This window comes from Anarhichas minor, unplaced genomic scaffold (genome assembly GCF_050575085.1).
Source record: "Anarhichas minor isolate MPS153535 unplaced genomic scaffold, ASM5057508v1 ptg000039l, whole genome shotgun sequence".
NCBI lineage: Eukaryota > Metazoa > Chordata > Actinopteri > Perciformes > Anarhichadidae > Anarhichas > Anarhichas minor.
The window spans coordinates 227,696-244,063 of NW_027466485.1; the positions used below are offsets into that span (position 1 = coordinate 227,696).

The 16,368-nt window shown below is 39.3% G+C and overlaps 1 protein-coding gene across 2 annotated transcripts in view; it reads right to left on the minus strand.

Moving 5' to 3' along the window:
- Positions 1-14,435, minus strand: part of slc1a7b (solute carrier family 1 member 7b) — a 36,070-nt gene extending 21,635 nt beyond the window's left edge. For both annotated transcript variants that reach the window (XM_076107479.1, XM_076107478.1), the window contains exon 1: positions 14,039-14,435. In XM_076107479.1, the coding sequence (XP_075963594.1) occupies positions 14,039-14,173 (135 nt within the window). In that variant the 5' untranslated portion in view covers positions 14,174-14,435. The remainder of the gene's footprint in view (positions 1-14,038) is intronic.
- Between the last annotated feature and the right edge of the window lie 1,933 nt (positions 14,436-16,368).

Here is a 16,368-nt window from a genome sequence, read left to right on the forward strand (position 1 = left end):
AGACACAAAATTCATCCTCCACCCTCCAAATATAATCATTTTGTTTTTTTGTGCATGTTCTTATGTAGCAAAATGGGACTATAAACTGCATTTTGTTGCACAACCCTGTTGTACAATAACATTAAAATGAACCGTATAACCTTTTAAACCTAACCAAATAGTTTGGTGCCGACACCTTACTAAACGTTTCAAGGGCATAACGTGTAGTAGGCTGGTCCTGTAGTACTGTGCACCTGTAGATAGACCTACTTGGATGGATGAGTCAAACAAACAGGCATTTCAACCAGGAGATGGCTGTTGTTCTGTGAAATCAAAAGTCAACATTGACCTATTTACTTTGACTACTTAAGTCACATAGGCTATAACTTTACTCGCATAGCAAACATACTTATTTTAACCCAAACCACCACGTTTAACCTAAACTTAACAAAGTAGTTTTGTTGGAATGACAAGCGTCTGTATGTGATGAGTTGGTAATGAGAGAGTGTTGACAGCAGCATAGCCAGACAACAATTATTATCTCCTTTGTCCTGTTAAAGATGCTTAGTTTTTACAAAAGTGATCTTTTGTATCACTGGTCAAAGCAGGTAGAAGAATGTTATGATTATAAAAGGGAGTCAGAGAGTCACAGATAAACACAGACGGGTAAACCTAATTTGAAAGGAATAGGAGAGCAGCCATAAAATAACAGATAAACCTCCAGTGACATGCTTCCGAGACTCTTGGGTGACATGTTTGACAGAAGCGTTCAGATCTCACAGGCTTTTTGTGTATTTGTGTCAGTGTCCACTGGGCTTAACCTAACACTGGCATCCAGCCGGTGCAACAGTGAACAGCTGTTCTCTACCGGCTGTGCTGTTCCATCCCCCTGCAGCCAGACCTCATATCTCCATGAACGTCTAAATGAACTTTGCAGTGTATCAAGAGATTGAAAAAGCTTCTTCCCTCCCAAGTCATCTCTGTGGTTTCAGTGTGTTTTTTGGGATATCTGCCACGAGTTGATCCTGAATTTACTATTGAGGTATGAGTAAATTAGTTATATGGTTTGTGTGGGGCCATTGTTTTGTTGATATGGTAATTTGTTTGTGTCCTCTATTGATAAAGATTAAATTGTGGGTGTTATAATTTCAGCTCATTTAAAGTATCAGCTGAATGCAATGAGGTTGATGAAATGTACATTCTGGAGCTCTGGCCAGAAGGGGCATTTGTCCGGCGCTTTTATGAGCTGCACAGGGCGGGAGTTATCGGGTCAAACCCCGCACATGCTGTGGGGGGAATAAGTGTGCCTGCTGGTGCTATGGCCATGCCTTGCTAAATGATAATCCGTTTTTGTCATACAATTGTCTGCGTGTGGGCCACAGCGCAGGGGATAAAGCTCGCCGCATGGTTGTTGACAATCTTTTGAAAATTGTGACATACTACGTATACAAGAGACATTCTTAGCAAAGCAAGACTTGAAAAAACTAACTTCTTTCAATGATAACTTTAATGGGACACGGGAGTCTACAACTGACCGTGGCATGGGAAAAGTCAGAGGAGGGATACCAGGGGGTGTGGCTATTCTATGGAATAAGAAGCTTGACTCATTGATACATGTGGTCAGGCTTGGTGTTGACTGGTAACCATATTATGTATGCAGATGATCTTGTGATTCTTAGTCCATTTGCGCTGGTCTTAAGAAAGCTCCTTACTATATGTACTATCTATGGTGTGGAACATGATATCAAATACAATGCCAGTAAGAGTGCTATCTTGATCTATAGAACCAAAGAGAACAAATGTCAAAAGGTTCCTCACTTCAAATTGTCTGATAACAATCTTGGTGTCTATGATAAGGTAAAATATCATTTTTTTATATTACAGAAAAGATGGCCGATGATGATGATATTTCTAGGCATGGTGTAGGTCGGATGTATGAACAAGCAAAGACTCTATCACGCAAGTTTGGTATGTGTACAGATGGAGTGAAGATGTCTCTGTTCAGAGCATATTGTACATCACTCTACACTGCACACTTGTGGTCAAACTACAAAAAAGCAGGCGTACAGAGACTTCAACTAGCTTATAATGATGCCATGAGAATACTGCTAAAGAGACCGAGATGGTGTAGTGCACGTGAAATGTTCTAGTTAATACTTTCCAAACTGTTTTAAGAAATCTCTATACATTTATTTGCTGGCTTAATGACCCTGAAAATGAAATTATCTTGGCCATGAATGAACCACCTCAGCTCATACTCGTTCACAGTTGCACACAGAGAGCGGGCCATTAGCTTTCTAATGCTAGCTAAAACCAAGGTGGTAAATGCTGCATACTTCCCCTTCTTCATTATACATCCATGGTCTGCCCACGTTAAGCCTACCTACCTCACTGTAGCTATAATTTGATGTTGTTGTTGCCTTTCAAGCTTGAACTGTACATACTAAAGCAGAAAGTGCCCTATTTTCAGTCTCGGCTAACGTTTGATTGCACAGTTAACTTTAGATACGTAGCGCTCTGCTGTGTTTTTGTGAGTGAGCGTCCAGGTGCCGTGCTACATAACGTTATTGATTATCAGTGGTATTCCTCTTGACTATTGTAGTAGCATGCTGCTGGGACATAAATCACATTACACGGCTCGTGTTGCATTGACTGGCGCCACTCCACACCGACACAAACGGATTCTCACTGGAATATGCGGCAGCTACCTGTGCCACTAACTGTAACTTCCACTGTTCGGTCCCCTCTAGCACACCGACAAGAGGCCAATGCAGCTATTATAGTAAAAAAAGTATGGGCATTGCACTGGTATATATTAACGTTCTTTATATTCCAAAAATCTTGAAGAAAGCAATATAATAAAGCATCGGAGGGCGGAAGTAGATTGACCCGGTTAAAGAGTAACCCACCATCAGGGACGCTCTCGTAAAGCAAACACACCCGCAACGAGGCAGGACTCATGTCATTGGTCAACTACACCTGGCATTCTATTGGTTGGGGAATTTTGACAGGGTTTTTGCACAGAAAAATCCAAGAGCAGAGGAGAAATCTGAGAGCAGACGTTTCACGAGCACACAGAAGCAGCCTTAGCGTGAGGACAAGGGCTGAAGCTGGAGCGCAGGAAATCTGTGCAAACACCAATAACAAAACCAATTTGTTTAGCACCTTTAAGCACACTGACAAATCATCTCAGCAGGACTCATGCTCATGGCTAAAAGCAGAAGTGAGACAAAAGTCTCCATCAGACAGAACTGTCTGGGTGTATAATACGTACGTGGTGAAGAGCATAGAAGCGCTTTTTAAGTGTATATTTACAAAAACACAACAGGCCTCACCACTATGAAATTGAAAAAATGAGTAACTGCCGCTGCTTGGATCATGCCTATACGTGCTGATACGATACCGGTAGGCCTTCTTGGAGTGGCCAAAAAGGACGGAGAAATAATCTCATTTCAGCTATATTTTTTCTGATTTTAAATACCAAATAATAGCTGCATTATATTACACATTATATATTGAATCATTCTTTTCTTTATACCATTTTAAATAGTTCCACTGCACATTACTGCACTGGGAAAGTCAGCTCAAAATACATTGTAACAAATAATCATGTTTAATCTCACAAAATACTTTCCTTCAGTGTTTGCCGAAATGTCAAATATAATTCTATTCAGGATAACTCTGACTATGATCATGTACAATCTGAAGTTATATTACTTTCTCACTCAAAGGCAAATTGAAAAGTTGACAGCCCTGAAACTGAATATGTGACAAAGGGAAGAACAATTAATGCCACAGGTAAAGGCCGACAGAGGGCTCTTGGGAAAGGTTACACTCGCAGCCACTGGATGACTAAATCCAGCCAAAGTCAGTCAAAATCTTGAAGAGCAACTGCAGCAGTGCACAGTTTCACAGATAGGCAGGGCGTCTAAAGGGAAAAGGATGTTCTAGCAGATCAGTGACCCAAGCAAAAAACTGTGTCAGTGTCGGCATGTCCCCAATGTCCAAAGTTAATTCCAATGAAAATTTGTGAGATGATATTAGGACAACACTTAACAGGCAGTACATATTCAAGTACACCAATTTCAGGGAATACATACCAAGATAAAAGCCTTAAAGATATCAGACATCTCTCATTCATTGTTGCATTACCGTTGCAATCGTGTAGCAGCAGGCGATAAAGTCTTGCTAGTCACAAGTAAGTCTCAAGTCCCAAATCAAACACAAAAGGTCCTAAGACTGGTCCACTTGACTTTCCTCTATCCATCAACTTAGTCTTTGTATCTAAATGTAATAATCTAGGGTATCAGCTTTTGTCAGACTGGAAGCCTGCAACTGCAACAAACACTGTTGTACTATCATATTATAATATTATAGCTAGCTTTTATCTTGTTATTACAAAAGCTAGGATTAGGTAAGAAAGGGCTGCCTAAACCTCCAGTAGGAAATCTTTTACTACTACCAAGGTGGGATGAGCAAAAGGCCACCACAATGGCTGTTAGTTTGAGACCCCAGTACAGTATTGATCTGACGATTAATACACATCTAAAAGTTGTGTATTGTAAAGAGCTGATGAAGTGAGTGTGAGGCTAGGGATGTCAGGGGAGATGGGAGGACGGTGGAATGAGGGGCTGCGGGGCGAAGCGGGTGCATAATGACAGCTAAAGAGCTTTTCTTTTGGGCATTAAGCAGAGAGAGCTTAGTTTCCTGTATAAGAGCAGGATCAGCACTCGCATACAGCCAGCAGAGAAGGTTTCTCTCTGCTCTGCTCATCTTGCACTCATGCGTATGGGTTGGTGTGTGTTTGCCTGCGTGTGTGTGTGTGTAAGTGTGTTGTTCGTGGTACATGGTGACACAAAATGAGGCATTAGGATGGAACTAAACAGAATCACTGGTAAAAAAAAAAAGGTACAAGTTTGACTATGAACACACATTCTTTCATCTTGTTTTTTTGAATCATCAAGAATAAAAATGAGAATTAAAAGCAAAATAACTCACAGTGCTCAATTTACCTTTTGTCAAGCCCCGTCCCCTGCTGATACTCCGTCAAGCTGTCAGAGCTACCATGGAGCCCACACTCATTACCTGCACTCACTGAATAGATATTATTGAATTTTAGCAAAAAACAAAAAGGTAATTTTATAGAGAAGCAGGCAGAAGGGTCCACAAGAAGCATTCAAAGGATATATTCAGGATGTCAAACTGATTCATCAGTGAAAAAAGGCTAGAACTATTTAGATAGAAGCTAAAGCCTTCAGATCACAGTGTAAAAGTGAACCACCACATCACCTGGTGAGCCAGAATGAAGACAATGAAATTAAGGAACAACACTGTTCCTGTAAAGCCGGGTTGGACTTTATTCACTGTTACATTCATTAAAGAGCAAAAGCAGCATGTGTATACATTCAGTATACCTTTAATAGCTAGCATAGCATAGACGTGCTAACGCTAGTTGATGATGCACGAATGTACTCTACAGCTTTTTGCCTCGAAACGTAACATTTCAGAAACGTATATATCTCCGTCCAATGTCTCCGGGTAACAAGTATTACTCTTACACAATGTCAAACGATGACTAGCTCCAAATTCACTAAACAGGCCTGAAAATGAGGAAAGTCTAAAACGATGTCATGAGAGACTATGGAGCAGAACCAGATAGGTTTCAGACCCTGGTCGGAGTTGGCTAATGCTACCCTATGATTGGCCAGTTTGCTTTTGAGGGTGGGATTTAGCGACGGTTAATATTAACAAACTTTACATATAAAATACTAAATTTGAGGAAGGGTGACATTTTCTTTTCTTTGTAAAAATGTGTCATACAGAAGCTGCTGATTTAGGGAGCATTCTGGTATGGGTTATTATATAAACCTGAAGATTTGACACATGCCCTTTAATATGAGCCTATACCTTTTGCTGAACAGCAGAAACTTTGGCCACAAGTGACAATTACAGAGTAAAAGAGCATAGCAGTAGCTAGAGGTAGAAAGTAGTACATCTACTCAAGTATAGCATGTAAGCACAATTGTGAGGTACTTGTGCTTGACTTGATTATTTATTTTAGGGTATTTTATACCACTTCTACATTTGAGGGCCAAATATTTTTTACTCCGTTAACTTTATTTTACAGCTATAGTTAATTTTAAGATTGTACTCACAACACACTTGGTTTTGCTGGACCAGTTCATAAAGTGTAATGCATTATTATAGATTAAACTAAAAGCAGATACAATTAGCTCCTCCTCAAGATTGAGGTACGCCTTAAATATTTATTATACATCATAAATAATGACCCAATAATATAACACTGACATGGTCCATTCTGCCTGATGACTACTTTTACTTTCAATACTTTGAGTATATTTTGTTGCTTTTACTTTTACTCTTTAACTTAAGTAATAATGTTTAAAGCAAGGTTTTTACTTTTAATGGAACAATTTAATAGTGTGGTATTGCTGCTTTTACTTGAGTAAATGATTTCAGTAATTCTTCCACTATTGACGGTAGTAAGACAGTAGGAGACGAGTTAAGTCAAACCACTAATACTGTTGCTGCTTCTGCTTATGTAATCGGTGTTATAAATCTCTGACAGACTTCATACTGCCCATTCAGCATCACGACAAGACATGAATGTTTGAGGTATTCAGTTACATTTGATAGTCAATACAACTTTCAGGAACAATGACCATTGTGTTTCAGGCAGAGGCTATGCTCACCGAGTAATTAGCTATAGTAGATGCTTTCAATACAACAGCGCTTTGACAATAGTGGACTCTGACCTCAGTCACCTTTTGCCAACAAGAGAACTGCTGCTGCTAGCAAGAATACTGGGATCCTCCATCATACAATTGCAATTCTAATTAATTTTCAACCACTTGACAAAATAATGTCTCTATAATTCAATACCCATAGAATTTTTTCTTTGTTGGGGCTATGGAATATGTGGTAAATGTATGAATAAGCAAGGATGGAAGCAGATTGGTGGCATTTAAAAGTCAATTAGCTACTACTGTTGATCTAAAAGTACTGCTCTAAAAATAACTTTGAAAATATCTCCAAGGTGTGTCTTCAACAACAACTGCTGTAATGTTTGATTGAATAAATACAAACCACAATTGTCCCCTGTTTAGACTGCAAGTGTGTCAGGTGCGTTTTTCACTTGCACGTCTCATGCAACAGATACGCGCTCATTTTAATCTATGCACCGTCTGCACCAGATCCTTGCAGCTAGACCGCAGCGCACTGTTCACTCATCATGTCGACTGTTAAATGTGCCCTCGGACCTGTCAGTGCTGCAGTTTAGGGCCATTAGCTGTTAGACCTGTGCGCTGCATTAGCCCCGTTAGCTGTTAGCTTTACATCCCTGTAAACTGTTAGCACTGTTAGCTGTAGCAGCCCTGTTAGCAGTATTAGGCTAATACAGGGCTGCTCATACTATTAGCCCTGTTTGCTGTTAGCTGTATTAGCCCTGTCAGATGTTAGCTATGTTCGCCAAACACACTGCAGGACTCTGCTTCCAAGTAGAATAGAAGGCGATATGTTCAAATTTTTCCAACCGGCCATCATCAGCTCAACAACCGATATAGCCTACCCACACAGGTGTACAGTATGTGTGCGTAAAACAGAGTTAGTTCGACAGAAAAATATCAATGCAGCCAATGAACAGCCTGCAGATGGAGGCTGGTCATGTTTTAGCTGAATTAATTAAATTAAATTTAGATAGTTAATCCGTGTTTCAGGTCTTTAAAGATACTCTACAGGTCACAGTAGAACTCTGTTGGACAAATAGCTGGTGGGAGACACGATGTCACCAGAAGCACCAAGGTTCAAGTTTCCTTGACAGAAAGAAATGTGATCGATGTGCTTTGTCCTTTTCTCATCTGCCTTCTAGCGCTGTCTCACACCTACAATACACATACCTTGGTTGCCTTCTTTTAACAAGGACAGCTTGAGCAAAATCTGCCTTCAATCATTAATTGTATTTTATAATCATTAATAGCATGAATAGCGATATATTCATCCCATTGAAAAGTATAAAGTCCAAAGTTTCCACTGAAAACAGGATAGAACTTTTTTTTGACAGCTCCAAAAATATATAAATACTAGACCAAAAGAATCTCCAGCACCATTACTGCTTTTAGAGTAGCTGCAGTACAGATGTGATGGGTTTGCTAATGCATGCCTATCTCATACAGCCTATTTGGAAATGACTAGTTTGGGTGGTAGGGAGACCAAATAGCACAAACAAATCTATTCTGGTTGGTGAAGGACTACATTATTGCAATTTTCTTTGGAAAACATCCAGCTTGTTTTTTGAGTTCTCTTCTAAAAATCTGGACTTGTTGTGTTCTGACACAGTCGTACATTGCGAACAGCTGCTGATTCTGTTTTACTCGGCTATCATCCAGTCTGTTCTCTGTTCTTCCATCACTGTGTGGTTTGGATTGGCCACTAAACCGGACAAGAACAGACTACAACGAACTGTCAGGTCTGCAGAAAAAATCCTTGGTGCCAGCCTGCCCTCCATCCTGGACTTGTACACTTCAGAGTCAGGAAACGGGCTGGAAAGATCACTGCAGACCCATCACACCCTGGACACAACCTGTTCCAGCTCCTCCCCTCTGTTAGGCGCTACAGAGCACTGTACACCAAAACCACCAGACACAGGAACAGCTTCTTTCCACTGGCCGTCACTCTCATGAACAATTATTCAGACATACTGCACCTCCATTTGCACTATTACCACCATTCTGCACTAATATCCCAAATCCATTGTCTATTGTCATTGTTGTTGTTCTTTATGTTCATATATATTCTTTGATATATATTTATATTGTACATAGTAGTTAAATGTTTATGCTTAGTTTCTCTGTTCTACTTTGTTGTCTTTAATGTCCTTGTTTTTATATTTTTCTTGTTTATTTGTATATTCCATGTATGTACATTGAGAGCAATGTGAAAACCGGAGTCAAATTCCATGTATGGGTACGCATTCATGGCCAATAAAGCTGATTCTGATTCTGAATACTGCTATGACATTTAGTAAATCTGCCAGTATGCTGCAAATATAACATAAAGATTTGGATTGACTTTCACAAAATAATACATTCATGGGATGATCTTCTGACTAGCATTATTCAAGCACTATAAAAGCCTGCATAACATTTTCTCAAAGGAGAACTCTACATAATTTGAAAGACACGGCTGTTGGGGGATCTAAAAAAAAGAAATGATATGACATTTGTGGAGTATGAAAAATGTAGAATCAGCTTTTTTGGAGCTTACGTGACACGATATGCAAAACATTTTTTGTCATGCATTGGTCAATGTTGAGATATGGGCTCTTTTGCTTCCATGGAAAAAAACATCCAAAATACACATTTAAGTGTTTATTTTACTACTTTGTGTCCGTAGGTTTCTCCTAAATTCACAAAAAGGTAGCATTAGATAATGCCTTTTTGCATATTAAACCATAAACTTTCAGAAAACAATTATTGTCTTAATGTAAGTAATCAATTGGGGAAGATTCATAGTGATATCTATTCGTTATTTAGTTTTACCCTTTTCACCTGTAGTGTCTTCAAAATGTATTTAATTTTGCAATACAAAGGCCATTTTCTCAAACTTCCCAGGTTCATTCCTATCTATATTCTGAAATTGTTTAAAGAAGGGTTTGTTAATATAACATTCATAGCCTGATTTATAGAACATTTTATTCTTAAAAACATGGCTAAAATTGTTTATGGCTGTTCTGGAAATGTATGCAAATTAGCACCTATTACATACGATAATGCATCATTTGCATATTCCAACATACAATGTCAGTAAACTTGTGTTATAAAAAATAAATGTTGTAATACTAGTAAGCAACTTTTTAAAAACATTTTACCCTTTTCAACTGTAGTGTCTCCACTTAAGCCACATTAGGGACTAAAGGTCGGGATATTTTGGCTACTGTTTGTCAAATCTGTCACAAGTCCCCCTGCACTTCAATGCCACTTCAACAGCTGTGTAGTTTAGTTTGGTCATACACTTCCCCTTCAATCTTTTAGTCTTTTGTCTTACAACGTTAACAGATTTTCAATCTGGAATTGTAATTTAGAAAAGGTTGAGAGGGTGATGCATATTTTATATCTAATTGTTTTTCTGTTGCCATAAAGTCATTTCTGTAGCTGCAAGTTAAAAAACAAACCAATACAGTGCATGTTGCACACATAGAAATAGAAATGTTTGATCAGTGTCCACTTAATTATTATGAAGTCTAATGCAACTTTTTTAACACCTATAATGTTTTTGACGCTAAACAACAACAAAAAAACAATATTGTGATGCGTTGTGCTGGACAGCACTATATTCAGAGGCATTTATAATATTCTGAATAGAAATAGAAACCCCTCAGTTTAATGTCGTTCAGTAAAACACCATCTTTAACTATGACCTCTGTGATGGAAAATTTCCACTGCGACTTATCCATTATTGTCTGACAACTCAGTGTTTTGGCCCTTTTTGTTTTAGTAAGGTTAATGAATGTCAGACATGGTCAGTGAGGGTCCTCTCAGGTTGAGTAATAATGTGTGTGTGTCTTAATCAGGGGCATGATATGTCAGCTTAGATAGGGGGCTGAATGGGGATGCAATCAGTGGACCATTCAGTGGTTAACCATTCAATGGTTTATCAATGAATGGTCACTGTTGTCCAGATGTCCTAGTGATGAACTCCTCCTACTCACCATGTGCTCAAGGCCTTTATAAGTCGTACACAACCAACACTCATTCATTCATCCTTCAGACCGCATTGCATTCTGTACGACGATTGAACCTTCTCTGCGCAGAGAATAAATACTTTAAAGACAAACTTCTTTTCTCAATGTTTCTTAATTTCAGTATCATAGGACTCACTCGGTACTATTAAATAGTTTTTTCCACCACACCTCAGTAATAAACATATAATTGAATTTGCACATTCTCAACAATGTGAACTCAAACTGAAAATGATCAACTTTGTAAAGGTAAACAGCAATCTATGTTGTATTGCAATAGATTGTGAAGGTGCAACTTGTAGTGGCCACTGTGTAACATGCAAAATGTCCGTCTGTCATCTGACTTTCGGTCATTTTACTTTCTCACGGCCTACTAAATCAATCACTGTCCTCTTGCTGTGTGGAGGCACAACACTGTCTAATAAAGATCAGCAGTAAAACATGATACAGACAATAGCATCCACACCGTTTCATGAATAGTTTTAGATAAACTAAATAATGTAAAATGCTGTTCATCATTTCAATATTCAATCAAACTATTATTAGTTAGATATCGTCTATAAACTGATATTTTCTGTTTCTGCAGTTGATGGTGGGATTCTACAGAATCCCTAATACTATAATCCAGATTTATGTCATAGATTCATCCATACATTTCTACTCTGTGTTTGCTTGTGTGGAGACTGTTCAGCATGTTTACATAGTTGCATCGTTTTTAATTCATATTCTTTTTTTTTACATTTGGGGTAATCCTTCAGCATTTTGCTTCTGTCTGCCAGACACACACACACACACACACACACACACACACACACACACACACACTACCCTCTATGCTCTCCACTCTCAAACACAGAGGGATCAGGCCTTGATAAATTGTCTGAAAACATAAAGGTCTGTGCCTCCTGTGTACCTTGTCATCACACAGACAGGCACTCTCACTTGATATACAATTAGAGAAAGCATTTAACATGATTGGATTGTAATCCCCTAGCCACAGGCTATTTTTAGGCCTATTTGAGAATATGACAGAGCTTTAGTCAGAGGAGTGATGGGAAAAGAAAAGGCTGCATTTTGTTTATGGAGCCCGTCCATAAAGCTGCTTGGCTGTATTTAGAGCAATGTGCCGAGGCTGTGGCACGTATTAACCTCCGTGTATTTACAGTGGGTTTGTTTGTAGCCTGGTTTTGTGCATAGATGTTTTCACACACCACACTTCAACACTTCATGTAACGCCAACTGGAGCACGTTTTCAGCTTGTATATTTGTATTTAGTTCAAAGGACAAAGGCCAGAAGGAAACTGGTAACACTGCTCACCAATTAATGTGACTTTAAAGGATTTGCCGACTGAATATAGCCGATGAGACAAAATATTGACACGTTAGAAGTTTCTCATTTTAAGCTTATAAACCTTCCAAAAATAAAAAATTCACAACACTCTAATCACAGTAAATGAAGGATTGACAGTTTAAGGATACAGACACTTTTATGAAGCCTTTAATGTGCAAAATGTGCAAATTATTAGTGTTGGCAACTCTGATTTTCTCCTATAGTTTCTCCCCTTCATTTTTCCTTCTGTAGAATTGAAATGAAGTTTGAAAGAAAGTATACTTCGTTGATCCGGCTCTTTTGTTATTCATATTCACACACACAGAGACAACCAGGATCGTTATGGAGAGATGTCAGAGCGAGGGGGCTGCCTCACAGGATGACAGTTGGGGCGGGGGGGGGGGGGGGGGGGGGGGGTTGCCGCCTTGCTCAATGGTTTTTCGGCAGTGCCACGGAGGTAAACTAGCCACCGCTGCCCCAAGTCATGATGAGGGTCTAAACTATATTTGGCTGCATAGCGTAACTTTGGGATAACTGGTTATCATCCGTCTAATACTAGACTTTTAAAATGTGTTTTTCTAAGCCTCCAGGCAGTTCTGCTAATAAATACAGATGACTGTGGTATGAAAGTTAATTGGCAGACAAGCGGCTCCTTTTATTATTGCTGCAGGTATGCTGTTGTTGCTTGTCAGAGTAGATTGATGAAGGAAGTCTGCACTGTGTTACAATGTAACAATAACAAAATGGTATCTTTTGAAAATAGAAGCCAGAGTGATGTTCATCGATGTATTACCTAAATTATAAGCGTAAAATGAGATTTTCACAACGCAGTGACATGGATGGAAATGAATGCACTTCCTGAAAGGAAACCCTTATTAATAATGTCAGTGGTGCAAGAAGTACTCACATCCTTTGTTTAAGTAAAGCACCAATACATAAATTAAAAAAAGATCATTACAAGTAACAGTCCAAATTTGGTTGTACAGTCAGAGTTCATCAGATGTGTAGATTACATAGAAGCATCGTTTCAACAGCATTCTAATAGGTTGATTCATTTTTTAAATATATTGCTTTAATAATCCTGAATCCGTCAGATCTATTAAATGAAGCCATTAATATGCGAAATATTATCTGTTTGGTAGACATCAAAATCATTTTCATATTTCAACCACATTTTCACGTTGATTATTTGATTTATCTCAGCTATGATGTCCCCAAGACTTGACTGAACTGATGACATCATCTGTGAGGTAAAATCACAGAGTATGAATTACTCCTCCCCCACTCAACAAACTTGCTGGATTTAATTTGGTTTATTTTCAATGTAGTTTAAAAAATGGTCTGTACAAACGGGAAATAAATCCCCAACGATAATCATGCAACACTGGGGCTCCCCGGTGCTCACCTGGTAGAGCGGGGCCCTATGTACTGAGGCTGAGTCTTCACCACAACCTAGAGTTGGAGCCCCCTCAGATTTATGTGACATGATAAATGAGGCAGGAAGGAAGAGAAAAAAGTTAGGTTTTTTTTCTTTGCTATTTTCACTTTTCTCCATACTTTGCTTTTTTGTCAAGTATTCAAGAATTTGGACTATTTAGGCCTCAAACTGTTATTTAAATGAAGTCATGGGAAAAGTTCAGAGGGATAATGTCTCAAGTGGAACTGCCAGCAACTCACGGACATCTAAAATGGGACACCAACAAGACACAAAAGGTTCTCAAACAGGGCATAAGTTGCTCTAAATTTGAACAAGTTTACACCTTTTATGTAAAATCTTAATCTCATAAATGCAGTGCTTTAAAAAAGAGTATTTTCCAAGTGGGGCCAAGTATCAGTGTGAAATTGTGGGGGAGAATGCAGTAAAGCAGGAGAATAAATGAGGTGAAGCACTAAGTGTAAAGCCCCGCAGGTATTAGAGGCCATCTTCTGCCTGCATGACGTCACACTGGGTCAAGGGGAGGAGACAAACCGACCTGCTCCGTGAGGCGCCGCGTCCTCAGGAAGAATCCCAAAAGACACCCAATGACCACAGCCAGCACCGACATGATGAGGAGCCCATTCTGCTTGCAGACGTTCTTCACCCTCAGCCACACTGCGTCCAAAGCCATCGTGAGTCAGCTGTCCTGCGTCCTATTGGCAACCCATAAATGTTCCCAACCCAAAGCCTAAAATCCGGGTGCAATGATGAAAACACAGGCAAAAAAAAAAAAAAAAAGATGAAGAAAAACTCTGCCTTGTGAAATATCCAATCCTCCGTGATGTTTTAAAGCACCTTCGGCCTCAACATCCCTCTCGTCCTCTCGCTGCGGCGATCTGCACTGAGCTAAGAAGATCCACTCTCACTTTCCAGGCATCCCCTCCCACCCTGCTCCACCCATCAGCGGCCCTGTGTGGACTGACCCGCCGCCAGGGGGGTGGAACAGCTGGCGACCATGTCCCCGGGGGTTAGCATCACCAATCCTGTTAGTGTGCTGCTGTAATAAACAGGTCTGAGGCTGGATTAAAGATTCATGAACAATTTGACAAAGGTTAGCAGAGCGGAGTCATTTCGCTCAGTGACCACAACAATGTCTAAAAGAACAGTACACGGTGGTTAATGAACTGCACACATTTAATGTTGTTGATGGATAAATCAGCAAAGCACTTTGTTCATTATTGAGGTGCATTATACAGCCATTTGGCATATGACTAGATTTAAAAATCATTACTATATGTAGTACAGGCCTGTACTTAAGTTGACTTAAGAGGTGACGTTGTCATTGTGTGTGTATTTGGATCCACTTCAGCTGTTGCATAATAAATTAGATATTCTGATTTAATTTAACATGTTTTTATGAGACAGATTAACAAAAGTCAAAATCGATGCAGCAGAGCCCGAGATAGTCTGCCTTTTTCCATTACATTTCCCATAATACAACTCGTTAGCATGTCTTCGTTGGACCTTCACTGACTGGAAAATTCACAAACAGTATCTATTTAACTCCCCTTCCCCAGTTTGTGACGCCTGATGACAACGTTCGGGTGATTTTCTCAGACCATATAAGGCAATAGAAATAATCTATACAAATGTGTCCGCATGAGGAGTGAACTGACTACAGAGAAACAAAGAAACAAGCTCCGGAATAAAAAGTGTTACAAAAAACCATGAATGCCCTAATCATTCAATTACATAATTAGGAATATTATTATAATCATTATTATCTCAGCTATAACAAGAATAACAATTATCCTCAGTACTATTGTAATCATCATTATTATTATCTATACAAAGGCTGTTACCTCAGACGCCAGATCAGTGCACTATGTGAAGGGAAAGAGAGGCAGCACCGATTGGTCCTCATTGGGCTCTTATCCAGTATTGCCCAAAGCAAGACACTTTGCTCCAGTTAATTTACTCTAATCCTGAGGATGACAGCTGCTTAACCTCTTCTTAATGAAAATAACTTTTAAATATTTTTATAATAATCATTTCATTTATCATTTATTCATTTAAATGTACCCCATAAGGCCCAAAACTCATTCATTCAGTATTTGAAATCTGATATGTAACATAGAGTTTACTGTGTATGAAATTAGAAAAAACCTTATCGCAATATTTGATTGATATTAGATTGTCTACGATCATCCGTTCTCATCTCCAGATCATCTTCAGTGTCAAGTCTTCCTCATACAAGTTTTTGTACTTCGAATATGAATTTGAGATATAACATTGGCAATTTGTACCGAGCACAACCCTCTCCTGAGGATGATGCAGATGCCGACCAGTGCAAAGGGTTTGCCCCACTCCAAGGGCCAGCTTCATGGCAATTCCTCACCTTTTGCCAAGGCATCACTTTTTTTCCCTGATGACGTGAACCGTTTCTCCTTAATCAGAGGTTATCAGAACATTATGGTAAACATCTGAGTAACAATAGTTTTTAATATGTAAATCGGGGGGAAATAATCAGAGAACAGTTACCCTTACCGAAGTGGGTAATGGTGAGCAATGTGAGGTCTGCTCTCTCTCATGAACTTCTGCACACAGCGATAGCGGCACGTCTGGAATGCCTTGGCCTGGCCAATGGTGAGCAATGTTACAAAAAAATATATTTTTGTGGCCTTACCTGCACCAACTGGATGTCCAGTGTTTCGTTTGGCCTTTAGTACCATCATAGATTAACTGCCCATTTTAGCACAATATCCCTAATTTTGTCATGTTTCTGTGCTACTGCACTAGATGAGTTTGACATTAATTGTCTTTAACACTCCACACCATCACATAAATGGTTACCTGGTGTGTGTCTGCTCTCATGTCACCACCAAG